The following is a 25,762-nucleotide window of genomic DNA, read 5'->3' on the forward strand; positions in this document are numbered from 1 at the left end:
CATATCTTGAAAATGCCCACTCACTATTATCTGACTTTAAATCACTGGTGTTTTTGCAGTACATATATTTATTCAGATAGACGTCTACATTTACAAGCTGGAACTTGGTCCGTAACAAGTGGAAACAAAGTTTATAGACTGAAGCAAAGGAAAACTGTCCACTAGATGAAAAACGAGGAAATTTCAAAATCAATTAAGTCTACACTTGTATCTAGCCAGCAACTCCGTCTGGCTGTTTAGTTCTGCTCTATTTTCATTCAGTGTATCTATTGCTTCACCAACAGATACACTGATCCTCAAAAGTGTTCACACTCTGTTAAAAATTACGTTTCTTACCTAAAAAAAATGATACCATGATAATTCACTTAAACTTTTCCCATGTTATGTTTATTTAGTTTATTGTACAGAGTCTCCCGACTTTCCTCCGTCGGCTGAGCGAGTACAGCCGATGGAGGGACGGGTTTGAACACTTCGAAGCTCAGTCCAGGAGGGGGCAGTGATGTAGGCTCTGAGAAAGCTCAGAGAAGAAGAGAAACTTGGGCAACATGGCGGTGTACAGACAGGCAGTGTTCCTGGACAGGCTGCTGTTTGCCGTGAAGGTGAGTTTTCCAATAAGTGACTGACAGAGTCGGGGTGGAGGCTCAGTCCGACCGGAAGTAAGCACCTAGAGAACTGCAGCCGGCTGTTCCGCCACAAAGATTTAACGCTTTAACCTCCAGTAGTTGATGGCAGCGGCTGTTGTGCCCGTTACACTGATGAGCATAACATTATGACCACTGGCACCAGCTAATTAATCTGGACATTTCAATGTTGAAGCTAGTTTTACAGAGCAACCCTGCCTGTTCGAGAATAAAGCTTAGATTTAAAAAAAAAGTGTTTGTAAATCAGGGGGAAAAAAACCTGAACTGAAAATTGAAGACATCTTCATTTGATTCAGTGTGAACTTTCTTTCTGTTGAAATAATCAAGTTTTATTAATATGCAGAAAAGCGAGTTTCAGTAGAGGATGCAGCTCATCTGGTCCACAGCTGGCTGAAACAGGGGAGAATAGTATTAAACACACACAAGTCTGGTGGGAAAGAAAGCTGAACACGGCAGTGATTTTAAAATTATTTTCTGAAATGTACCAAGTTTTGTCTCGGAAAGTTAGCAGTAGCAAGCTACCACATGATGTGTTTGAAAATATTTTAATACACTTTAAGTGTGTAATGACATGCTGTCATTTCTTGGTTCAGTTCTAAGAATATGTGAAATAAAACATATTCTGGAGCACATATTCATACCCAAAAACATGTTGGGTGCCTTAAAGGCCTTGTGCTTTGTGTCGCTGTCTCTTTAAAAACTCTTATCTCTTTCTGAAACTCCACTTTCAGGAAGCCATCAGTACATTCCTCCTCTATTAATCGTTTAAAAACATTTTTACCAGCTTTGCACTGAGAAGTAGCTTATATAATGAGCTCAGCAGATACGCAGTTCCACCAGGTGTTTGCTAATTGCTGCATGCTTGTCTGAAGGAGCCGAGCAGGAGAATTGTCTGGGAGGGCTGTTCTGTGAAGCGGATGGGTTTCATCATCTGGGAACCCACTCTAACTAGAACCCGTGTGTGTGTGTGTGTGTGTGTGTGTGTGTGTGTGTGTGTGTGTGTGTGTGTGTGTGTGTGTGTGTGTGTGTGTGTGTGTGTGTGTGTGTGTGTGTGTGTGTGTGTGTGTTGCAGTCTGCGCCTTGCCAGGCCCGCTGCTGTGCAGGAACACACAGGCCTCAGTACTCCACCGCCACCAGTCCCAATGAGAAGGTGAGCTGGGATTCTTCCTTTGCTCTGTTCCACTCTGACAGCACATGGGGGAACTCTTAAGTGTTTTGGGGTTTTATTCTCAATACGAAAACATGGATTTTGATGTTTGATGTTTAGTTGTGATATTCATTTATGCATAGGTCACTTTTACATAGAGCTGCTGATAATAGAGCTGTTACCACCTGAGACAGAAAGCTGAGGTGCAGCGAAGGGTTAAAGCTGCAGATGTTGCGTTCAAGTGACCCCAGATTAGCTGTGTTCATTTACTGACTTGTTGCTTTTCTTCTCCAGACCTTTGAGAAGATCCTCATTGCCAACAGAGGAGAAATAGCCTGCAGGGTGAGAGAGACAATAGACTTTAATGTTTAGTCTGCTTTCTCTATCATGCTTGGTTATATTTTACTGACATGGGCATCCCATAATATGCTTTACAACATCCAGGTAAATCACAGAAAGTGTAGATATGGAGAAATTAACATTATGCTCAACTTTATGTTGAATTATTCTTAGACGAGCACAAGAGGAAGAAGAAGATTGTATTCTGTTGATGGCGTCTCAGTGTTAAAACAAATGTTTAAACTTTATTATCAGACCTTTCTGATGTGGATTATGAGAGCAATTTTCAAATGTATGCTGGGTAAACAATATTTGGAAGATAAATTAGTGAAACTATTAAATACCCCTGGTGTGTGTAGATTTCCTATTTGCTGGTTTGGACATCTGCTGTTTTTCTCCAGGTGATGAAGACATGTAAGAAGATGGGCATCCAGACTGTAGCTGTTCACAGTGATGTAGACTCCAGTGCTGTGAGTCATCTTCTCTCTTTTTCTGTCATCATCATCAGCAACAGTGGCTCTCGATTTTGGTTCAGACTCTGCAAGCCAAAGATCTGCCCTGACAGATGATGACTTGGTTTTTGTCATTTGTTGGTGTGTACCTCCAGGTTCATGTAAAGATGGCTGACGAAGCTGTGTGTGTTGGCCCTGCTCCTACTGGGAAGAGCTACCTGAACATGGAGGCCATCATGGAGGCCATCAGGCAAACTGGAGCACAAGCAGTGAGCTTTTCATGTCTTCAGCTTTCCTGAGTTTATGGGTGTTCCCCATGAGTCACAGCTCGAGTCTAAACTGAGCTCAGGCTCAATGATCAGACTGAATCTGAGTATTAAACAGTGTTTCTTTCTGTTTTAAGGTTCATCCTGGGTATGGATTTCTCTCTGAGAACAAGGAATTTGCAAAGCGCCTGGTGAGTTCCAGTCACAGAGATTCATCTTGTGGTGCCTTGGCAACCACACTTTCAGTTTTTTTTCTCTGAAAATTCTCTGATTCAATTTTTTCTTATTTAGATGCACAAAGAGGCTGTGGTTAAAGTGGCCGTATCATGTAAAATCAATTTTGTTGAGCTTTTTGTCATGTTATTATGACATTCCCTCATCAAAAACATAGTTGGAGTGTTACTGTGATTCTTTCATGCATGTTTGAGAAATTCTTTAATCTCCATGGCAACCACTCAGTTGTGCCTGATTGGACTTTGCCCTGCCTCCAAGCTTCCCAGCCCTCTCAGAGAGCAGCTCTTCCCTGCTCAGCTCCTTCAGACTAGCCAGCACCAATTAGCAAACATGAGGTGGAACTGTGCATCAACTGAGCTCATTATACAAGCTACTCAGTGCAATGCTAGTAAAAATGTTTTTAAAGGTTTATAGAGGAGCCATGTTGTGATGACTTCCTGAAGGCGGAGTTTCAGAAAGAGCAGGAGCTTCTCAAAGAGGAAGAGTCCCAGTTTCAAGGTGTTAAATCAGGACGTAACATTTCTTTGAAGTCATATTTGATATATGTAGCCTTTTGATAACAAATGAAGGTAATATACTTACCTGATTGTGCTATAAAATGGCCCTGTGTTCCTGGAAAACACATATCATTCCTTTCAAGAAAAAGGACAACAGAAGTTACTTCTGCACATTGTTGCATTTTTAACATTTATTTGCATTGTGTTTTCTGCAAAAAAGAAAAAAACATTTTAAAAAAAAGTATGTGCTTAGATTCAGACTTAAGTGGTTATGTACAGGTAAGAGTTAGTGGACTTCCCTAAAATGGAAAATAAACTGGAGGCTGTTGCTGAATGAAGATGAGGATGTTCAGAATGGATGAGCGCATGGAGACCCAAAGTGAGAAGAACTGGGATCGGGTGCGTTTAGAAGCCAAATCACACACACTCAGACTATACAGTCTGTGTCTCCATTGTTCATTTTCTAAAGTATAAAATAAACAAGATCTCTCAAACCTAATTCTACCTGGCTTCCCTGCTGAAACGCAGGGTGTGCCACTCAAAACGGTGAGATAATCGAATGATGTCCATACTGCTCTGTGTTCAGCTGTTCCACTCGGTGGAACCCAGACATTAGAGGTTCCTCAAGGACGCGTCCTCAGTGCTCTGCTCATTGCTCTGCAGACACATGACTGAACTCAGTAGGTTTGCTGATGACACAGGAAGGGATGATGTTTCAGAATTCATTGGATGATTTAGGTGATGCTATTTTTTTCACTTTGTGCTTTCAGTAGTTTTCTATTGTGAATATTTGTTGTTTTTCTTCTTTTGTTGCTAGGCTGCAGAAGGTGTAACATTCATCGGCCCAGACACTCATGCGATACAAGCAATGGGAGATAAAATTGAGAGCAAGCTGATTGCTAAGGCTGCCAAGGTCAACACTATCCCAGGATTTGATGGAGTTGTCAAGGTAGGAGGTCACAAATGGTGAAAAAGAACCTTTACACAGAGGTCACCCACTGTGACACAAGACCCAAAGTATTAAAATAATACCCATCTTTTATGTATTATTTTAGATTATATTGGGTCTTTTAAGCCAAGGTAAAGATTTAACTAATAAAAACAAGAACTAGCGTTCTCCTCAGGTTTTTTAGGTTTGTTCTATCCTCCTCTGACTCTTAATAATCTGTGTCATTAAAATAAAGAGGCATTTCAGAGGATTACAGAGGGGTCCACTCTGTAACTAAATAATTAGAAATTCAAAATTAGTCCTAATTATAAGACTGTAAGCAAACTATGTGATGATTGACATCCAATGTCAAAGCTAAACGTACATGATTTACAGGAATGCATTCATCATCCAAAATTCATTGCAACCGCATAATTAATTATCACATTGAGGCATTTTATCTTTACTTCTCAACAACTTCACTGTTAAACAGGTTGTTTAAAAACTCAACAAGATATCTAATGTTTTTGTTATCATTTAATATTGATACTATATAAAATCAATATATTTGTCCAGATGACGCATCTGTCTGCTCTGCCTGCTGCTGTTGGCAGATGTTAAAGACTTTTCCTCTTAGCAAATCTGGGTTAATGGATCAGAACCCTCAGGTCAAGCTGGACTAGGTCAGAACTCTACCTGTAGTTGAACCTTGACCTTGGTTTCTCATTGCTAACCAAAGCCCACTTCTCTCTGCTTCACAGACTGCAGAGGAAGCTGTGAAGATCGCTCAGGAAATCGGTGAGTCGTCCCTGTTCTCACTGACAGACTCATCATGATTTGACTCTGGTTCTCTCCTTAAACCAGTGGTGTCCAAATTTTTGCCCCAGGGGGCCAAAACCGGCAAATTTTGACTACTGGCAAAATTCATTCAATGAAAAATGCAAAATTGGGCTTGTGATGTTTATTTTTTGTTTGGTTTTATCTGCAGGGTTTTTCTAAAAAGTCCTGCAGATAATAATAATAATAATAATAATAATAATAATAATAATATGCATCTTTAATGCATATAATTAAAGATCCAAAACATAAAAATGGCTTTGAACAGTAACCTTATTAAAAGAGAGAGACAATTTCCAAATTTTTTGGATTATCAATTGCTGTCTATTTTGTTGGAGAAATTGTTAAGCATTCTTGACTTCTGGTCTGGTTCTGACCAAAATCCTTTCAAAGGCCACAAATGGCCATCTTGCCATACTTTGGACACCTCTGCTTCAAACTGTCCTCTTCTCACGTTTGGAGTTTGTGGAACAGGAGACAGGAATTAAGTCTGTAGAACAATCCAAAGTTCCAAATCCCATCTAGGAATGTTGGCGCTTCAGCTGAAATTCCAGGCTGATCAAAAATCATCTTAGATATTTTAGTGTCTTCAGACATTCCTAGGAAAAACCACTCTAGAACCTGGAATTGCGATTTACTAGTTCATAACATTTCATATTCTGCAGCTGTGAGTAAAGAGAGTGGAATGGTTGACTTTGTTCCAGGTTCTGCCGTGTTTTGTTCGCAGGCTACCCTGTGATGATCAAGGCGTCGGCTGGCGGAGGAGGGAAGGGAATGAGGATAGCCTGGAACAATGAGGAGACGCGGTATGGTTCTATGAACGCCTCGCACGGTGGCAACAAACACACTGTGCTTTAGTACAAGTCAACTTTAGCTATGAGCAGTTGTTAGAATTACTTATGGATGTGCTGCATGTTATGCCTCACAGGGAAGGTTTCCGTTTCTCATCCCAGGAAGCAGCGTCCAGCTTTGGGGATGACAGGCTGCTGATTGAGAAGTACATAGACAACCCTAGGCACATAGAGATCCAGGTAGGCAGCCATTACTCTCCCATAGTTCAGTAGGTGAAAATAAGAGTTGTCACCTGGACAGGTTTCATTTTTTTTCATTTTCTTCTGTTCATGTCAGTTATGCCTAGTGACTAACTCTTGAAACTCATCAAGAGAATGCAGAGTGTGTGCAAACTAGTAATCGCAGCAAAAGGTTGCTACTTTGAAGAAACTAGAATATAAGGCGTATTTTCAGTTGTTTTACACTTTTTTGTTTAGTACATATTTCCACATGTGTTAATTCATAGTTTTATGCCTTCAGTGTGAATATACAATGTCAATAGTCATGAAAATAAAGGAAACTCATTGAATGAGTAGGTGTGCCCAAACTTTTGGTCTGTACATGTATAACGCCAAACCTCATATATCAATTTTGGTATCGGAAGTGAAAAAAGGGGATCGGTGTATCCCTACTCTCAGATGTCTACAGGTTGACCTGTGATTAGGTTACTGCTTGGAAAGGTCATGGGTTCAATAAGCAAAACGTGTGCGTGCGTGCGTGCGTGCGTGTGCACCCGTGTGTGTGTGTTTGTGTTGCAGGTGCTGGCTGATAAACATGGTAATGCCCTGTGGCTAAATGAGAGGGAGTGCTCCATCCAGAGGAGGAACCAGAAGGTGGTGGAGGAGGCTCCCAGGTCAGTGGGCCTCTGTCATCGAGTCCAGGACTGCTGGTTCTGTTTCACACCAGGTTCTGGAGTTAAATAGGATTTAGGAACCACTGGATTTTTCTGTGTGGATCTTCAACTTTCTATCCCTTCAGCTCTTTTGCAATCAATCATTTCCAGCCAGAAGGCCTAACATGTGCAGTGTGTTTTTGGCTTTTGACTTTATCTGTGTAACCTGGACATGGCAACACTCACAGCTGAATGGAAGACAGAAACATGGCTGAAATATAGATATTTTCATAGGATGTATGTAACTATTATCCTTACATTAGACTCCAAATATAATTTGGAGACGCATAGCTCTGGAAAAAATTAAGAGACCACTTAAAATGATCAGTTTCTCTGATTTTACTTCTTATAGGTTTATGTTTGAGTAAAATGAACATTGTTCTATGAACTGCATTCTATGAACTACTGACATGTCTCTGAAATTCCAAGCAAAAATTTTCTATTTGTAGAAAATGAGAAATGAAGAAGATTCATTGCTTTGAGACCTCAAATAATGCAAAGAAAACACGTTCATATTTATTTAGAAACAACAATACTGATGTTTTAACTCAGGAAGAGTTCGGAGTTTGGTGGAATAACCAGGTGGTTTTCAGTGGGGTTCAGTGCAGAGGGCTCTTCCTTTTTTCCGGAGCTGAATTTTAACAGAACAATAAAAAAAAAAAAAGCAAAAACAGCCAGACTGAGGTTTGCAACAGCAGAACCACGATGTGCTCCTGGACCTCCAGAGCTCCTCAGAAGACATTAAATCCTAAATATATATACAATTTGAATGATTGAGCTGAACCTAAGCTGCGGGTCCTTCTCCCCGCTCCAGTACCTTCCTGGACCCAGACACGCGGCGGGCCATGGGGGAGCAGGCAGTGCAGCTGGCCAAGGCTGTGAAGTATTCCTCTGCTGGTACCGTGGAGTTCCTGGTGGACTCCCAGAAAAACTTCTACTTCCTGGAGATGAACACGCGACTCCAGGTAAGTCCACTCCGGTCCAGCGGGAGGAGCTCCCCACTCTATCTGCTCATGTAATGCTCCACCGTTTGAGCTCCACAGACATAAAAACAAAGAGGATCAATAAATGTTGAGAGGAAAAACTTTTGTAGTTTAACCTGTGGTTCAGTAATTCTTGGGCTATATTAAAGTGAATGTTTACCAACTACTATTCTGTTGTCCTGATATTTCCTCTGTTTGACCTTTAACCTCAGGTGGAGCATCCGATTACTGAGTGCATCACGGGTCTGGACCTGGTGGAGCAGATGATCCGGGTCGCCAAGGGTTACCGGCTGCAGCACCAGCAGAAGGACATCCCCATTAACGGCTGGGCCATAGAGAGCCGTGTTTACGCAGAGGTCAGTGACACTCCGGACCTCTGAGGTCATCACAGAACTGGCTGCTGTTTGGCTCATATAGCCACTAACTATATTGTTTATTAATAAAAAACATCCAATCAAATCTCCAATAAAGACACTTTATACATAAGATCAGTGACAAGCTCACATCCTGCTTGGTTTGAGAAGTCAGACATAATGTTGTTGCTGTATAAAACTGGTCATATTAAGTATATGAATCCACTCTATTAGTTTGCTGGTTGAAGTCACTGGACTATTGCTGAGCTCTGCTGGGTGAGCAGGTGTTCATCTTGCTGCCTGTTTTCCTGTAGGACCCCTATAAGTCCTTTGGTCTTCCCTCTATTGGACGGCTGTCTGAGTACCAGGAGCCTCTCGACCTCAGCAACGTAAGTTTCTGTTGTTGTCAGGGTACCTTCCTGGTTACCTGGACGACCCTCTGTCTCTGACTTCCTTGTTACCTGGACGACCCTCTGTCTCTGTGACTTCCTGGTTCCTCAGTGTGAGCGTTGAGTAACCGGCTCTGTTCTCCACCAGGTTCGGGTGGACAGCGGCATTGAGGAAGGAAGTGACATCAGTATCTACTATGATCCTATGATCTCCAAGGTGACGGATATTGGAAACACACTCATTGCCTCTGATTGATCTTCCGGAGCGGAGCAGTAACTGATCCGTTCTGTGTCTGCAGCTGGTCACCTACGGGTCGACCCGAGCTGAGGCTCTGTCCAGGATGGAGGACGCTCTGGACCACTACGTGATCAGAGGTAGATTCGGCAGTGGCAACAGCAGCATCTGGGCCGGTCTGCTCCATTAAACACCTCTGGTCTGGTGTGCTCAGGTGTAACCCACAACGTCCCTCTGCTGAGGGAGATCATCACGCACCCTCGGTTCATCTCCGGTGACATCAGCACAAACTTCCTGCCTGAGGTCTACCCTGACGGGTTCAAAGGTCACCAGCTGGACACAGAGAGCCGCAGGGAACTGCTGGCCTCAGCGACAGCTCTGTACATTACTGCTCAGCTCCGCTCACGTAACATTGTGGGTCCACTCAGGTAACCATGGCTACACATGCTACATGCTAGCTGCAGTCTGACATGGGCTTCTGGGTTTACACCTGAATCAGAACCAGAGGGAATCTGTGAGCTGGAAATATGAAACTGGGTCAATAAACAGGGTTTTTTTTTTAGCATCGTTTTGTGCACAAGTACTTTAGTGTCTTCTGCCCCTCTCAACATTTGATGACAGAAGTTTCCATTACAAAAGTGTGTAAATCTTTTATATTGTTAACGGGGGCCACGTTGTAAAGGTGCGGGATAATAACCACTCCAGAAGGGAATAGTGTTAATCTTCCTTTAATGAAGATAACCAAACAGGAGTACAGCTGGATGGTTTATGTGCTCTAACGCCGATGCAGACGAACTTTACACGTTCACACCAGAGTCCGCAAGCATCAAGAACTAACACAAAAAACATTCCCCCTGGAACACATAACTGCATGCAGAATTCCGTTAACGAGGTAAATGCATAGTAACACACTTAAACTCAGATCGGTCTAGCCAGTTTGGGAAATAATGCAGGCATAAGCAGATACATGAAAGTACTACAATATCCTGCTAATGTCAAATAAACGCAATTCCGCAATTGTGGTGTTTAAATTAAATAAGAAAAAAATAAAAAAATCTCACGCAAATAAGCTTGTTCACGCACTAAATTATCAAAAATCAGATCAGCGATGGATGTAGACTGTTACATGACATGTATTCATAATTCAGCTGTGGCATGTTGCAGGGTGTCCTCGGCTCCTGTGGAGAGTGGTTGCTGGGAGTTGTGTGTGGAGCTGGGGGGAGAGCGCCACCAGGTGGACATCACCAAGTCAGGCGATGTTTACATTGTAAGTACTGGATAGAGAAGGCAGCAGTACATTGATGTGTAATGCTAGTTATTTTAGTTTAATTAGTGGCTGTTCTTACTCATTTTCTGACATTTGGTGCACACAGAAGAAGAAACATCAAATGCACAATACAGGTCCTTCTCAAATAATTTGCATATTGTGATAAAGTTCATTATTTTCCATAATGTAATGATAAAAATTAAACTGTCATATATTTTTGATTCATTGCACACCAACTGAAATATTTCAGGTCTTTTATTGTTTTAATACTGATAATTTTGGCATACAGTTCATGAAAACCCAAAATCCCTGTCTCAAAAAATTAGCATATCATGAAAAGGTTCTCTGAACGATCAGTTAACATAATCAACTGAATCAACAAAGTAACTCTAAACACCTGCAAAAGATTCCTGAGGCTTTTAAAAACTCCCAGACTGGTTCATTACTTAAAACCGCAATCATGGGTAAGACTGCTGACCTGACTGCTGTCCAGAAAGCCATCATTGACGCCCTCAAGCAAGAGGGTAAGACACAGAAGGACATTTCTGAACGAATAGGCTGTTTGCAGAGTGCTGTATCAAGGCCCCTCAGTGGAAAGTCTGTGGGAAGGAAAAAGTGTGGCAGAAAACGCTGCACAACGCTAAGAGGTGACCGGACCCTGAGGAAGATTGTGGAGAAGGGCCGATTCCAGACCTTGGGAGACCTACAGAAGCAGTGGACTGAGTCTGGAGTAGAAACATCCAGAGCCACCGTGCAGAGGCGTGTGCAGGAAATGGGCTACAGGTGCCGCATTCCCCAGGTCAAGCCACTTTTGAACCAGAAACAGCGGCAGAAGCCTCTGACCTGGGCTACAGAGAAGCAGCACTGGACTGTTGCTCAGTGGTCCAAAGTACTTTTTTCGAACGATAGCAAATTTTGCACATCATTCGGAAATCAAGGTGCCAGAGTCTGGAGGAAGATTGGGGAGAAGGAAATGCCAAAATGCCTGAAGTCCAGTGTCAAGTACCCACAGTCAGTGATGGTCTGGGGAGCCATGTCAGCTGATGCTGTTGGTCCACTGTGTTTTATCAAGGGCAGGGTCAATGCAGCAGCTATCAGGAGGTTTTGGAGCACTTCATGCTTCCATCTGCTGAAAAGCTTTATGGAGATGAAGATAAAATTTTTCAACACATCCTGGCACCTGCTCACAGTGCCTAAACCACTGGTATTACTGACCATGGTGTTACTGTGCCCAATTGCCCTGCCAACTTTCCTGACCTGAACCCCATAGAGAATCTGTGGGATATTGTGAAGAGAAAGTTGAGAGAAGCAAGACCCAAAACTCTGGATGAGCTTAAGGCCGCCATCGAAGCATCCTGGGCTCCATAACACCTCAGCAGTGCCACAGGCTGATTGCCTCCATGCCACGCCGCATTGAAGGCTGCAAAAGGATTCCTGACCAAGTATTGAGTGCATAACTGAACATAATTATTTGACGGTTGACTTTTTTGGTATTGAAGCACATTTCTTTTATTGGTTGGATGAAATATGCAATTTTTTGAGACAGGGATTTTGGGTTTTCATGAGCTGTATGCCAAAATCATCAGTATTAAAACAATAAAAGACCTGAAATATTTCCGTTGGTGTGCAATGAATCTAAAATATAAGACAGTTTAATTTTTATCATTACATTATGGAAAATAATGAACTTTATCACAATATGCTAATTTTTTGAGAAGGACCTGTACTCAGGTTTTCAAAAACTCTTTACACTTTAAATCTAGGGATGCACCGATCCACTTCTGATATCAACATCTGAGGGTTAGTAAAATAAACCCAAAACTGAATAAATCTAATCATAAGTTACTAATTCATTTGACAACTCTGCACCAGGACAGCACCTTAAATACATCAATAGCTTCCCAAGCTTTGTCAAACGTGTAAAAATAACACAACTTTGCTCAGTCAGGGCAATTAGGTGAATAACAGCCAATGTAAAATAAATAATAAAGAAACCGAAACTGATTAAAATGATATTCTGGCTACCTAGGCCATGTAAAAATTAAGCTGCAGCAAACCTTTCAAATGATTCAGAAAGTGCAATTAGGAGTTCTGAATATAACGCTAAATAAATCATAAAGCATGATGTCGCTCAGAGCACAAAGCATAGAATTAGGCTGAAAAGACTTTTATGGATCGGGCACAATGTCACACTTCCTGATCTAGATTTTTTTTTTTTCAATATCAGGACTGATGCAGATATTAATATTGGATTGGTGCATCTTTGCTAAAGTACAACTTCGTTCCGTTTGCATGTTAATTCACATTTTTATGTGAATTAACCACTTGTTTTTACAAGTGGTTGGTTCTGGTACATGTGGCCTCTGACCTTACAGGTGGAGGCTGATAGAGGGACGGTGGAAGTGTGTGGACAGTGGAACCTGGCCTCCCCCCTGCTGCCAGTCTCTGTTAACGGTGCAGACAGGATGCTCCAGGTAACGCCTCCAAGTTTTCACCTCACTGAAGCTGGTTATATGTAACGCCGTTTCTCAGCTGACATTTGGTGTGTGTGTGTGTGTGTGTTGTAGTGTCTGTCCAGAGACGCTTCAGGAACCATAGTTCTGCAGTACATGGGTACACTGGTAAGACTGCATGCTAGCATGAAGCTTTGTGATGTCATTTCTGAAAACACACATGATGCCTGACAGGAGATTGTGGAGGAATTGCCCAGAATAAGCTGGAGAAACCAGGAAATGAGTGCTGTCAATCTATTAAAGAGCCTAATTAGATTAGACACATAATAGCACTGCGATTAATGATTAATCACCATTCTTAACTCTGTAAAATTGAAATGTAAAAATGCATATTGTCCTAAAAATGCTAAAGAAAATTTTTTGTTGTCTCAAATTAAACTCCTCAGTTTTCCAAGTTTTTATATTCTGGAATGTTTAAATTAAGTCTTTTGGTTGGAAATGACTCATTTTTTCGGTGGAAGGATAATTAATCATTACAGTAAGTAGACGTAGCGGCTTGGTTTCATCCAAACGTCCATGACCTTGATTCTTAAAGCACAATTTGCAGCCAACTCTCCTCGCTTATCTTTTCACTCTCCATGGGAGAAAAGCTTTCAGGTCAAAACAGGGAATGTGATTAATCTGCATTACGTAATATTAACGTCACCAGCTCTAATGGAAATATTTGTAATGGTTTCTAAGAATAGCACATGTAAAACGTTTGAGCCAGGCGGGTGTGACTTGGTAACCACGTGCGTGTTTAGGCATGTGTGTGTTTTGTGTCTTCAGTTTAAGCTGAGGGTTTTGTCCCAGCGGGCAGCAGAGCTGGACTCCTACATGCCAGAGAAGGTGTCAGAGGACACTAGCAGCATCCTGCGCTCTCCTATGCCCGGAACAGTGGTGGCCGTGTCCGTCAAGCCTGGAGACACGGTAACGACTCTAATGTGTCAAACTGAAGGCCCAGGGCCGAATCCGGCACACCACAAGTATTTATATGACCCTCTAAACTCCTGAGGACGAAATAATTAGAAACTTAAAGATAAATGTTATATTATCTATCAAATCAAAGCTGTTTTTAATCTGTTTACTGCCAAGTTACATTAATGTGAAAACATGTTCAGTATTATTTACATTTTTAGAAGTACTCATCTAATGTAGAGACTCGGGGTCGCGCCAATCCACTTTACAGATGAGGCTGCAGTCAGGCATTAATGGATGCTCCCTTTGTAGGTTGCAGAGGGTCAGGAGATCTGTGTGATTGAAGCCATGAAGATGCAGAACAGTTTAACAGCTGCCAGGCAAGCAAAGGTAACCGTAGCAACCACCATGGCGTTCTGCTAAGCTTGTCCGTTTGTTTCAGGAATCCGAATTAAAGCAGGAGAGCCTTTGATCAGCCACTCCTCTCTGCCCTCAGGTGAAGAGTGTCCACTGTAACACTGGAGAGACGGTGGGGGAAGGAGACCTACTGGTGGAGCTGGAATGAGACGCATGTGGCCTCATCAACAGTTCCATAGTCCACCAGCAGGGGGCCATGTTGGACACTAACCTGTATCAGCTGTTCATTTTTCTGTTGCTTTTGGTAGATTTTATTAAAGTCTCTTTACTTACATTCTGACCAGATTTCCTTTTTTAATCACCAAAACTGATTGATTCAGAATTGATTCTAAACATAATATATGGATTAAAACAAATGGTGATTAAAACATGTTTATTATAAATTTAATATGGATTCTAAGCATATTGCGACAAACTTATACATTGTGAACCTAAACAACACCTGTTCTCATGATGAGCCTGGAGTGGGAGGAGCCCAGTCTGGTAAGAACCAGGAACCCGCAGGGGACAAAAGGTCACATGACCTCCAGAAACAGCAGAATTTGTAGAGGTGATAAGATAAAAAATTTTACTTTCTGCTTTAATGATTTTCAGTTCCACACTGCAACCTTTAATTCAAGTAATATAAATGTTATTTATATAATGTTGGGGAATACAAACCTTCAGATAAATTCACTTACCTTGAACTTTTTTCCCCCATTTTAAATGTTCCAAACACAAGAAAGAGCCAGGATATAAACACACTTCACACTTTTCTAATGTACATTTGGAAAACATTTAGTAACATTTAGCTCTTCCTTTTACATCAAGTTGTGGTTTAAACACTGTAAGCTGTATTAGAAGAGTGAACTGAATTGATCTGATTTAAATTTGTACCAATTTGTCTTTAGGTGTCAGATTCATTTAACAGGTTGAGATGACATTTATTGTGAATTGGTGTTAAATTTTACATAAAGTGAACTGAATAAAACATTACTTTGGAAAGAAATTCTCTGTACTGCAAAAACACAATCAAAAACAACTATTTTGGTCAAGTTTCTAGTGCAAATATTTTAAAAGAGTTGAAATAAAACGTATATTTTCAGCAAGATATAGAAGCTTGTTTTAAGTCAATCTCCATCCATAACACGCTTATCCCTAGTGGGATAACCAGGTGTCTGTCTCCAGTGAATGTATCGGGTGAAAGGCGGAGTCACCCTGGACAGGTCGCCAGTCCATCGCAGGGCAACACAGAGACAGACAAACAGGACAAACAAGCACACAAACACACACACACACACACATAAGGAGAATTTAGAGAGGCCAATTAACCTGACAGTCATGTTTTTGGACTGTGGGTGGAAGCCGGAGAACCCGCAGAGAACCCACACATGCACAGGGAGAACATGCAGAAAGATCCTGGGGCTGGGATTTGAACCCAAGGCAACAACAACGCTACCAGCTGACCACTGTGCAGCCAGTCATAAATCAATAATCACTTAATATTTATTTTAAAAAAAGTAACTTCCATTGGCAAATTATTTCACTTGCAACAAGATATTTTTCCACATGGTAGCGAAATAATACTTTTTTGTAATATTAAGGAATTACTGGCTTAAAACTAGCTCCTCTATCTCACTTAAAAGTTACTTGTAAGTTAGCCTTATTTCAAGATATTTTGCACTAGAAACTAAACCAAAATGACTTGGTAAGGTTGTGTGCTTTTGCACTGTGCTTCTATGTTGTGTTCAGATTCAGGACATCAGAAAGAACTCAGACATTTTCCCTGAGAAATCCCACTTATTTTTTAAAGTTTATAAAAGCATGATAATTTTTAACAGATTTCACATGATCCAGCAAATATATCGCACTGCTCTTTATTGAATCATCAAATTATGCGACATATAACAGAACATGAAAACGTATTATATACAGTCACAATGGATGCTTTTTTTTCACTGGAAATGAAAGAAAATTCAAAGTGCAACCCATCATCCAACCCTTCCAACAGTTCAATGAATGTTCACTGCAGTGTTTCAGCTCTACAGTTTATCTGGAGTTTCTCATGTTGCTAATTTTTTTTACGGAGGGGAGAAAGCAGAGGAGGGCAGGAAGCTGGATGACTGCCTCCCAGCAGGAGGTCAGTATCATTCCATCACCTGTTGGTGTTTATCTGGCTAAATTGGGAGAAAAAAGAAAAGTAAAACCAGTGAGGGAAACATCATCTCTAAACTGTAAAATAAATAAATGTCTGCTTCCCATTTAAATTCGCAGCTCTGCTCAGTCAGAAGGTTGAAGTGAGCTGTTTATGGTTCACTGCTAGGATGGTATGCTGACATCTTGGTCTTGGTAGAACATAACTAGGGAAACAATTGAACGCTTCCAGTCGGACATTTCCCTGACTATCTTCCTACTTGGAGCACACAGAAAGCCTGCTGAGCCTTCTGGATCCCTCAGGATTCCCCTGGTTGGTCTGATGGTGGAGCACCAACCTCCACCAGGAGGTCTCAGCTCATTACAGTAGCGTTAACATAGTGTTTTATTCTGCCTCCACACACACTACCTGACCCCTTGTGACCAGCCTAAGAGCCGATCACTGACCTTACAGCAGGTCATCGGTTCGATCAGTTGATCTCTGTTCTAGGGTCTAGACTCAGAAAAGACGAGGCTAAACTGTTGAGGTTTAGCTCTGGATGTGGATCACAGCCACAGCACACAGGAAATCCCTCCATCAGCCACAGACTTGACAGAAAAACCACAACAGGTAATTCTGCTGCTCAGTAGTCGGCTGGTACTGAGCTCATGGTCTGGGGGGAGCCAGGGAATATTCTGGTGGTCCAACGGTCTTTGGATTGATTAATTGATTTTAGATGCAACATAAAGATCTGCTGCTGGTATTTGCTAGTGTTTTCATTTTCATGGTTAAAGAAGTGGGAAAGAGAATCCTGCATTTTTAAAATGAGTTTCCAATTAGCTTTGTTTCTAAATCATTCAAAGATCAAAGATGTTTACCGGCGTGCCTTCAACATGGGTCTTTGGAATCTGATTGCTTTTTCACCTAGGCTTTAACTGAGAGCAAGCTGGTCTTTAAAAAAAGACACAATGAGGCTGACAAAAGACACATCTTGAGATGACAAAAGAAGCTCTTGAGATGAAGAGCTTCTGACAGAACCAGAGGCCTGCATCTTCCTTTAGTCGATCATCCACTGTTCAAATGTTCTGCTCTTTGGGAATCAATTTTCTGGTGCCAAAATCCTGTTTTGTCTTTCAAACTGTGTCATATACAATTTGTTTTTATAGGTTCAAACTGAGAAAGCGAGAAGAGATGATGTCTTTGTGACAGACTGCAGAGACGTGTCTGAAGGTCTTTGCTATAGCTGTCCGGTCTGTAGACTCACCAGATCTTCCTTTGGGTTTTTATGGTTTATAGGTTAGGCAGAGTTAAGGGATTTATACCTTCCAACATCTTCTGAAACTCTCCATAGTTTCAGACTGAGTGAAGAAGCAGATAAAGCTGCCTGGTGACGGGTCCACTCTGGCAGCCAGTCTGTTGACTATGGGATTGAACTGGGAACTGTGGTGGACTCAGAGAATTGGTCAGTCAGTTTGACTAGAGAGGCCAATTAGAAACAACATCCAGCTTTCCACCACCACCGTTATTCAATACTTCTCCATCTCTCTGACAGACACTCCAACTCTATGGCAACAGGACAGTTTGGGATTTTTTATTTGAGGTTCTGTTAAAAGCAGTAGAAAACGTTTTAGTGAAGAACCAGGTCCGTTGGTGCTAGAGGCTGAAGTAGTCTGAGGTGCCAGACCCAAAGCAGACTTCTAACCGTTTTCACAAAGCAGCACACCAACGACATTCCTGTGTTATACAGAGAATGGAACGTGTAACACTAAGTGGAACTGTGTGGAAGATGGTTTAAACAGCAAAACCATTAGCAGGGTTGAAATGAAACCCACTGCTTTAGTTTTGCAGAAGCTGTTCTGTTTCCAGGAAGGAGACGGCGCGCTGCCTCCTACCTTCATTTCCCATGTCAGTAAACAGCAGCTGCTGTGTAAATAACTTCTAATGTAAGCATGGCGTCAGGTCAAAGGTGAATAAAGCAAAGCTCACATAACTGAGACTGGAGATCTTTAAAGTCTGCTTTGGGTCTTCAAGCTCTGAGAGAAACTGATCTGAAGTTATTAATGCTTTCTACATTTCTTTATAAGTTAAAGGAGCAGCCTGGTGTAAAACTGAATTTTTTAGCATTGCATCATGTTAAAATGTTATTCCCTCATCAAAAACATGCATGGAGTGTTCCTAAGATTTTTTCATTCATGTTTGGGGAATCCTGTGGTGATCAATAAGGAGGTGCCTAAACGCTTGCTCTCACAGATCTCCACCTTTTCTACTCAGCTCCTATAGACAGGTGGCAGCAGCCATAACCACCTGGTGGAGCTGCGCTTCTGCTTAGTGCAAACACTTCTAAGAAAGATGTTAAAGGCTGAAATGTTGCTGTGTCGACTTTCTGAAAGCGGAGATTCAGAAAGGGCAGGAGCTTCTTAAAGAGACACTTAAAATTTCAAGTAATTCTAAGTAAAATTGCAAAGTCAAGTTTATTTTAAATTATTTTTGATATATAGATATAAGCTTATAACAACTGACAGTAACATATTGATTATGCTATAAAATGCATGATACTGTCCCTTCAAAAGACAACAGAAATCTACTTTGGCCCTTCAGCCTCTGAAACAAACTAATCTGGATTTATTAATGATTTATTAACTTTTCCAGTCATAATGACCACTCAAAGGCCTGTGTGAACTAAAAACCAGTTGTGTTAGGTAGGATATTGTTTACTTCTAAGCCTTCAACAGAACCTCAGTTCAAGGATTCCATACTCCTCTTTTAAAACAGAAAGCTGGTCCAGATTTCCTGTTTAGAGTTTGAGATGAAAAAGAGCAAAATGTGTGAAATGTTCTGTTTGTGTGACAGCACAGAGACCTGGGCAGTCTGAAATCGAAGAAGTTAAATATGACTAAGAGTCTTTACATGCATCTGTAACAAACAGACAGGGTGGTTCTGCTGCAGAAACTTTACTGGGGACCTCATATTTTCATCTTCAAAAGACAGAAAAAAAATCTAATCACTTTGTATTGCCTTGTTGCTGAAAATGTGCTATATAAATAAAATTACTTTTACCTTTCTTTTTTTTCTTTCAATAAAGTGTGAGCATATTGTCTTTTGTTAGCTGTGACAACCAATCACCGCGACTTTAAAAAAACTGTTTTCTAATGACTTCCAACCCGATCCAGGATGAAGAAGGTGAACACACAAAGCCTGCAGCTGGTTGGACCAGCAGGAAGTCGTACGCCCGCTGGTTTCCTCTGGCCGCCCAACCCACACAAACCCAGCCCGGGTCAAAGCTCCGGTTGCTGTGCAGAGATGCGACAGACACCCAGCTGCTTCCCGACCCCCAGGAGGGACCGCAGCCTGATCCCCTCCAGGACTCCCAGAGGGGCTGCAGCCCGACTCCTACAGTGTGTGTGTGCTCAGGTTGATCCAGATGCTCAGGCAGCAGCAGAAACACAAAGAGTCCAGCATGAGGAGATGGTTCACATTGCACGTTACTCCTCCTACACAGCAGCGTCTCTGAGGCGCCCGCCATCAGCTGTCCGCCAGGCGTCTCCTCACTGTTGTTCACGTAAGGTTCACAGTCGGGGTCAGTCCTGCTCTCTGAGGTGGATGTCCCGAGTCCATTTGATCATCGTCTCTGGAGAGCGGTAGAGGAAGATCAGCTTAGAGTAAAGCTCCTCTTCCAGCTCCAGTTCCCCGGTTTCCCGAACCTTCAAAACACAGAATCATCGGTTATTTGGACCAACGATGTTCCAGGACACTTCCGTTTCCCATGAAGTGAGCCATTGTGGACAAACATGACATTAAACCAACCAGGTATATATTTATAGAGCACTACAACCACAGTGTAAAAGACCAATGTCAGAGTCAAACAGAACATAAAAGACACAGCAACAGTTTTATTTAGAACAAGCTAAATAAAACCAGAAGTGTTCCTACACACATTCAAGCAGGAAAAACCTGTCAGGATAAAAAGTCTTAAGCTTTGACTTAAAATGGCTGAGTTTGATCTGAAGGAACCTGATTCTACAGTCGAGGTGCTACTATGGAGAAATCACCTCCGTACTACAACCGGTGTTTGCGGTTAGTACGTGGAACACTAAATAGGAACTGGTCGCCTGATCTCAAAGCAACTCTGATAAATAAAGAGGAGAAAGGCCATTTAGGGCTTGAAAAATAAATAAAGATTAAAATGTCTTCTAAAATGGACGGGAAGCCAATGCAGAGAGGATAGCACAGTTACGTGGTTCCATTTAAAGGTGTTGATTAAAAGATGAGCTGCTGCATTCTGCATGAGTTTGAGGTAGTTCAAAGTAAAAAGGAGTTGCAGTAATCATTTGTAGAACTGATGAAAGCTTGAACAATATTCTCACAGTCACAACAATTTAAGAAAGTCTTAACCTTCTTTCAAAGGTGTAAATGACAACATGCAGATCGGACAAGATGTAATTTGTTTGTTAAATCGCAAAGCCCTGTCTGTCAAAGGTTACACCAAGGCTTTTCACATTGTCAACTTTCCAGGCTGGTTGCAGCTTTCTCCTACTTTAGAATAATGAGGTTAGGTCTGGGTTTCTTTAAGGTCAGAAGTTTTCATTCAGTGCAGCACAAGCTTTTTCCCTCTCCTCTGATAGGTTTACACTGGAACTGATCCTTTAGTTTGACCAAAACGCTCTGCAAGAGTCAGGACTTGAATCTGACCGTCTGCAGAGGGAGCTAAGGATTAAGGTGATGGTCAAGAGACCTTCCATCCTCAAAGTCTTGGACTTGGATGATTAAAATAATGAATGAACCATGTAAAGTTATACTGGTTGTTAAAGAGGCTGTGAATCATTGTCTGAATTTGAAAAAGAACAGTAACAAAATTCTCATTATTCTATTATTTAGCAAATTGAGTTATTTCTGGTCATTCCTGACCTAAAGCAGGTCAGGTTTAGTCTGGCTTCAGGCCAGACGGTGAGAAACAAACAGCTGTGGGTCGAGTCCGTCTTGCGGTTCGGAGCAGATGCGTTTGGCCTGAACTCACCAGGAAGATGTCAGTGCAGAGCTTCAGGATGCGGTCCACACAGGGCAGCTCCTCAAACATGATGGAGTGGGAGATCTCACTGAAGAAACCTCGCACAAACTTCCCAATGACCAGGACCACCGACACATAAAGACCCATTATCCTGGGAGGACGAGGACGAGGAGGAGAACGGGTTAGGAAAGACCATCCAATCAGAGAGACAGAAACAGATCAGCTTCAATCTGACCAATCCCGAAACTAAATAAAATGAAAAAGTTTGTTTTACTCCAGATACAGTTGCTTTTTTTTTGCCTTCGTTCAACTGAAGCTTACATGGTGACACACTGAGTCCTGCCATTTACGGCTGTCAAGTGATTACAATTTTTAAAAACAAATAATTATTGTTAAAAAGAAATTTACAGAGTTAACAAGTTCCAAATTTTTTTTTATTATGGGCATCATTTGATTAAAATAAGATGCAACAAGAAGAACATGTGATCATTTCTCATGTCTTTGATGCTTTTGTATTTGTCATTGTTCATATTTTCATTTATTCACAGCAGTTCAGTGTAACTTCAGATGTGAGATGGTGCTTTGCTACTTTGCCTTGTCAACAACAGTAAAACATTTTCAGGGTTCCTCCTGTGCTGCAGCGCTAAGAGTGGAGATGTTTTCAGAGATTACGTTTTGAAGGGAAGCGTGAATACTATATAGTGTTACTGTAGCAACCCTGTGTCAGTGTGGTGAGCGACGCGTCTCCTACCCGTATCCAGCCAGGAAGCCCAGGCTCGGCGGGCTGACTTTGTCGTTGAATATGACCATGGGGAGGACGCTGCATGGCGGCCGGCAGGGCGCCACTGCGATGTCCCACCACTCCTGCCCCCACGAGCCGTTCACAGATCTGTCACTCTTCAGGGATAGGGTGATGTTCTGGTAATCAGCTTCATCGTCTGCAACACCAACACGTCACTTAAACACACACTGACAGGGAAAATAAGGTATTCACACCCAATGGACTTTTTTATATCTCATTATATTTTAAACACAAATTTCTACGTATTTATTTTTTAGGATTCCATGTGAAAAACAGAGCAACATTTTATCAGGCCAGGTTCAAATGATATATGGCTTTTAAAAACTTCTGCCTGAAAATTTTGTTTTTGTTTTCAGACTCAAAACTGTTTGGAACCATCTTATGCTGCTTCTGTGAACTTAATCTTCCTAGTGCAGCCACAGATTTGCAATGAATCCGGATCTGGTCTTTGACTGGACCATTCTAATAGCAATCTGCTTTGATTGAAAGCTTTGGGTTGTCGTCTTGCTAGAAGGTGAAGCTGTTTATTCTCTACTGTTGACTTCCGAGGTCAGAAACAGACTCAGAACAAAACTCTCTTAACTGACCAGGACTTTAATTTAAGTACCTGCTGCACTTTTCAGATTTTACTTCAAGTATGATTTCCCAGCCATGTCACATTATGTGCTGCTTTGACTATACCACAATATGCCAACAAGCAATTGAGGTTCTAACTTGACACAAAGTGAAAACTTTCATTTGGTGTTGAGAAGGTTGAACAGGGAAGTAACTGATTGAACTCTGACCTTTGTACAGCTGACTGACTGGTTTAGCCTCAGCTCCATTGGGGGCTCGCATGTAGTTAGGGAACATGTGAGGAATGAGCCTGTGGAAGGAAAGGGGGGGTCAGTGATCTGTTAAAACTGAATCTTTGATCACATCTGGAGGGTTTCAAACGTTGCTGAACTCACACAGGCTCAGTCCGGTTGCCAATCAGTAGGTAGGCCAGCTCTTCTCTGACTGGGTTCCCAGGCTCCAGGTCTATCGAATGTTTACCAAACGTGTGTTCAACGTTCCCACCTTTCCCCAGATCCCTGTAGGGAACACACACATTTACACACACACACACACACACACACACACACACACACACACACACACACACACACACACACACACACACACACACACACACGCACGCACACGCACACACACACACACACACACACACACACACACACACACACACACAAGCGAGCGAGATGGTAAACTGTAGCTGCATTTCCATTACAAATGTGCGCAAATATTTGTCTATATTCTGCTACAATGCAATTTCATGATTGCGTTGTTTCCATTAAATAGGAAGTGAAATTAAAATCACGTGTGAATAAACTTGTTCAAGTGATAAGTCATTGAACAGTTAAATGAGATGTATTCCTAACTCTGCCATAGCCCTAGCGCTCATCATCTATCAGGTAATCAGAGGAGACGTTGGTATCTTAATCAGTCATTGGAGCGACAAGCAACTTATACTTGGAAGTGATTATGTATGCGGCGTTTTGGGGAAATTGTAGTCGGTGATTTTGCAGAAGAGCTGTGGATTAAAAACTTTGGAATGACACACAACTTTTTCTGAGCTGCATGAAGGTGTGAAAGCTCTGGTGGAGACAGCCGCACATTGTCACCATGTCATGACATTATGTTATGAGACAGATAATCTATGAAGAAAAAATAAATAAAAAAATCCAGCTCCTCTGCCTCCTCCTCTCTGATGCCAGTGCTAGATAGAAGCAACCAATCAGAGCCAGGGAGGCAGGTCTTAGTGCTGTCAATCACAATCTCTCTGCAGCTCCTTCCTGTTAGCAGATCCTGTTGTGAATGCTAACACGAGTTAGCATGGCCACAGATGACTGCAGATAAACAGTTGTTCTGTAACAGTAAGTTGCTTCTCTGCCGTCAGTACGTTGAACAGCGAGAACATGAGGCTGATTGACGGTGCTAAACTCCCCACACCCTTGACCCTGATTAGCTGTTTGGGGTCGGGAGCGGTGCATTTCTTCAGATAGCAATAGCAGGAAGGTGTAGGACAATTATCTGTTCACAGATTATCTGTCTCATAGCAAACTGTCATGACATGGTGACAATTTTAACAAATATGTAAAACACATGTTCTCTTTAGAAGTCACATGCTACATCTTTAAACACATTTTTTTTGTAGTTTCAATTTGTGCGATCCTATGGATAATGGAAATGCAGCTCATAAGAACGTCCTTCTCAATAAGAGCTAGAAATGTGCAGAAGGCAGCAACATGCGCTACACAGCAGGAATGAGTCTGACCTCTGGAAGGTCCAGGCCAGGCGGAGGGTCAGGTCTACATGGCTGTTCAGGAGCTCCTTGATGACCTCCTGCCTGCTGGGGGGGCTGATCCTCCACACAGATCCTGAGCTGCCCTCGATCACGGCCGTCACAATGTCCTCATAGCTGTACAGAGTGATGAACTGCATGGCCACCTAAACGCAGGGACACACAGAGTTCAGAGACCTGGGAGCATCACCAGTTCTCACCTAGTCTACGGAGCAGTGATGATGAAACTGAATTTTTTATGATATTTAGACTTTTCATCAACACACACACTGAACACGGCGGCTGGGAGAAGTCGGTACGTACGGCATTGTCTCCAAACGTCTTGGTGAGTTGGTCGTACTCAGCAGCTGTGAAGGGATGGATGGACTGCTGCTGCACGCTCATGGTGAACAGGGGCTGGAGCACAGGACACAACACGCTGCTTTATGGAGCCATGCAGTGCCACTACATGTGGTTATGATCACAAGTTTACATACACTGCTTGGAAGTTGCTTAATTTAGGTTTGTAATTTTTTTCAATCATCATCTTTACAGATACTGAAGACGTCTACAGGAAGGCAAGTTGATATCTTAGGATTCGTCACAATAACGAAAGTATTCATAAATTCATTGGAGAACTTCTTAATAAAAAATACTTTGGTTTTTGCCTCACTGCGTAAAGTCAAAGCCTCATTAACACATCGACCCCTGATCAGTCTTCTTCTACAGCAGCCAGATTCACCATCGTACCAATAAACTACACAAAATAACATCCTTTAATGATATTTTTGAATTTATTAATCCTCTTATGGAACAAACCGTGTAAAAAAAATATTAAAATTACTACTTATAGAGTAGTAATTTTTCACTACTCTATAAGTTTATAGTTATAACAGTAATATTTTTTCTAGGTACCAATAAGCCAAGTTTGATTATAATTCATTAAAGGGGCAGTATTACATATTTTTCTGCTACACAGTGCTATTTTATAGCCCAATCAAATAACTATGTTACCTCCAGTTGTTATAAAAATGCTGTATGACTTAAAATATTTATATTTTTTTATCTATCACCTTGAAATTGGACTTCTGTCCCTTTAAGAAGCTTCTGCTCTTTCTGAAACTCCACCTTCAGGAAGTCATCACAACGTGACTCATCCATTAACCCATTAGAACTGTTTTTACCAGCGTTCCACTGAGAAGCAGCTTGCATAATGAATGGTTGTCATGGGAGATTAAAGTATTTCTCAAACATGCATGAAATAATCAAAGCAACACTGCAAATAAGTTTTTGATGAGGGAACAGCATCATAACATGATGGGAACCTTAAAACAGTTGTTGGTCCTTTAAAGAAATTATTTATGCCCATAATGAATCTAGCTAGGGCTGCACAGTGGCACA

General features: G+C 41.7%; 2 protein-coding genes across 4 annotated transcripts in view; one reads left to right on the forward strand and one right to left on the reverse strand.

The window, feature by feature from the left end:
• Positions 1-426: 426 nt before the first annotated feature.
• On the forward strand, positions 427-14,392 carry pcca (propionyl-CoA carboxylase subunit alpha). 2 transcript variants are annotated; one of them, XM_008429140.3, is made up of 23 exons: positions 427-599; positions 1,729-1,791; positions 2,083-2,130; positions 2,529-2,597; positions 2,735-2,848; positions 2,983-3,036; positions 4,394-4,525; positions 5,266-5,302; positions 6,069-6,147; positions 6,270-6,372; positions 6,931-7,025; positions 7,879-8,029; positions 8,260-8,403; positions 8,715-8,789; positions 8,938-9,006; positions 9,089-9,164; positions 9,239-9,452; positions 10,189-10,291; positions 12,667-12,765; positions 12,859-12,912; positions 13,573-13,713; positions 14,014-14,091; positions 14,198-14,392. In XM_008429140.3, the coding sequence occupies exons 1-23, from the start codon at positions 546-548 to the stop codon at positions 14,264-14,266; spliced, it is 2,121 nt and encodes a 706-aa protein (XP_008427362.2). In that variant the 5' UTR covers positions 427-545; the 3' UTR covers positions 14,267-14,392. The 2 variants fall into 2 exon arrangements, with proteins under 2 accessions (XP_008427362.2, XP_008427361.2); XM_008429139.3 differs by having other exon boundaries at positions 430-599; positions 1,714-1,791.
• Positions 14,393-15,958: 1,566 nt separating this feature from the next.
• The window catches only part of piezo1 (piezo type mechanosensitive ion channel component 1 (Er blood group)), an 85,743-nt gene continuing 75,939 nt past the window's right edge, over positions 15,959-25,762 (reverse strand). For both annotated transcript variants that reach the window (XM_017309158.2, XM_008429141.3), the window contains exons 48-54: positions 24,686-24,778; positions 24,356-24,528; positions 22,989-23,111; positions 22,824-22,903; positions 21,988-22,174; positions 21,246-21,387; positions 15,959-19,932 (exon numbers count right to left, since the gene is read on the reverse strand). In XM_017309158.2, the coding sequence (XP_017164647.2) occupies positions 19,810-19,932; positions 21,246-21,387; positions 21,988-22,174; positions 22,824-22,903; positions 22,989-23,111; positions 24,356-24,528; positions 24,686-24,778 (921 nt within the window). In that variant the 3' untranslated portion in view covers positions 15,959-19,809. The remainder of the gene's footprint in view (positions 19,933-21,245; positions 21,388-21,987; positions 22,175-22,823; positions 22,904-22,988; positions 23,112-24,355; positions 24,529-24,685; positions 24,779-25,762) is intronic.

The sequence above is a fragment of the Poecilia reticulata genome, chromosome 15, assembly GCF_904066995.2.
Source record: "Poecilia reticulata chromosome 15, P_reticulata-male-v2, whole genome shotgun sequence".
Classification (NCBI taxonomy): Eukaryota; Metazoa; Chordata; class Actinopteri; order Cyprinodontiformes; family Poeciliidae; genus Poecilia; species Poecilia reticulata.

Coding starts and splice junctions, on each gene's coding strand:
- pcca (XM_008429139.3), top strand. CDS start 546: ATGGCGGTGTACAGACAGGCAGTGTTCCTGGACAGGCTGCTGTTTGCC. Junction 3,037..4,393: donor AGGAATTTGCAAAGCGCCTG/GTGAGTTCCAGT, acceptor TTTTGTTGCTAG/GCTGCAGAAGGTGTAACATT. Junction 9,165..9,238: donor GGACCACTACGTGATCAGAG/GTAGATTCGGCA, acceptor TGGTGTGCTCAG/GTGTAACCCACAACGTCCCT.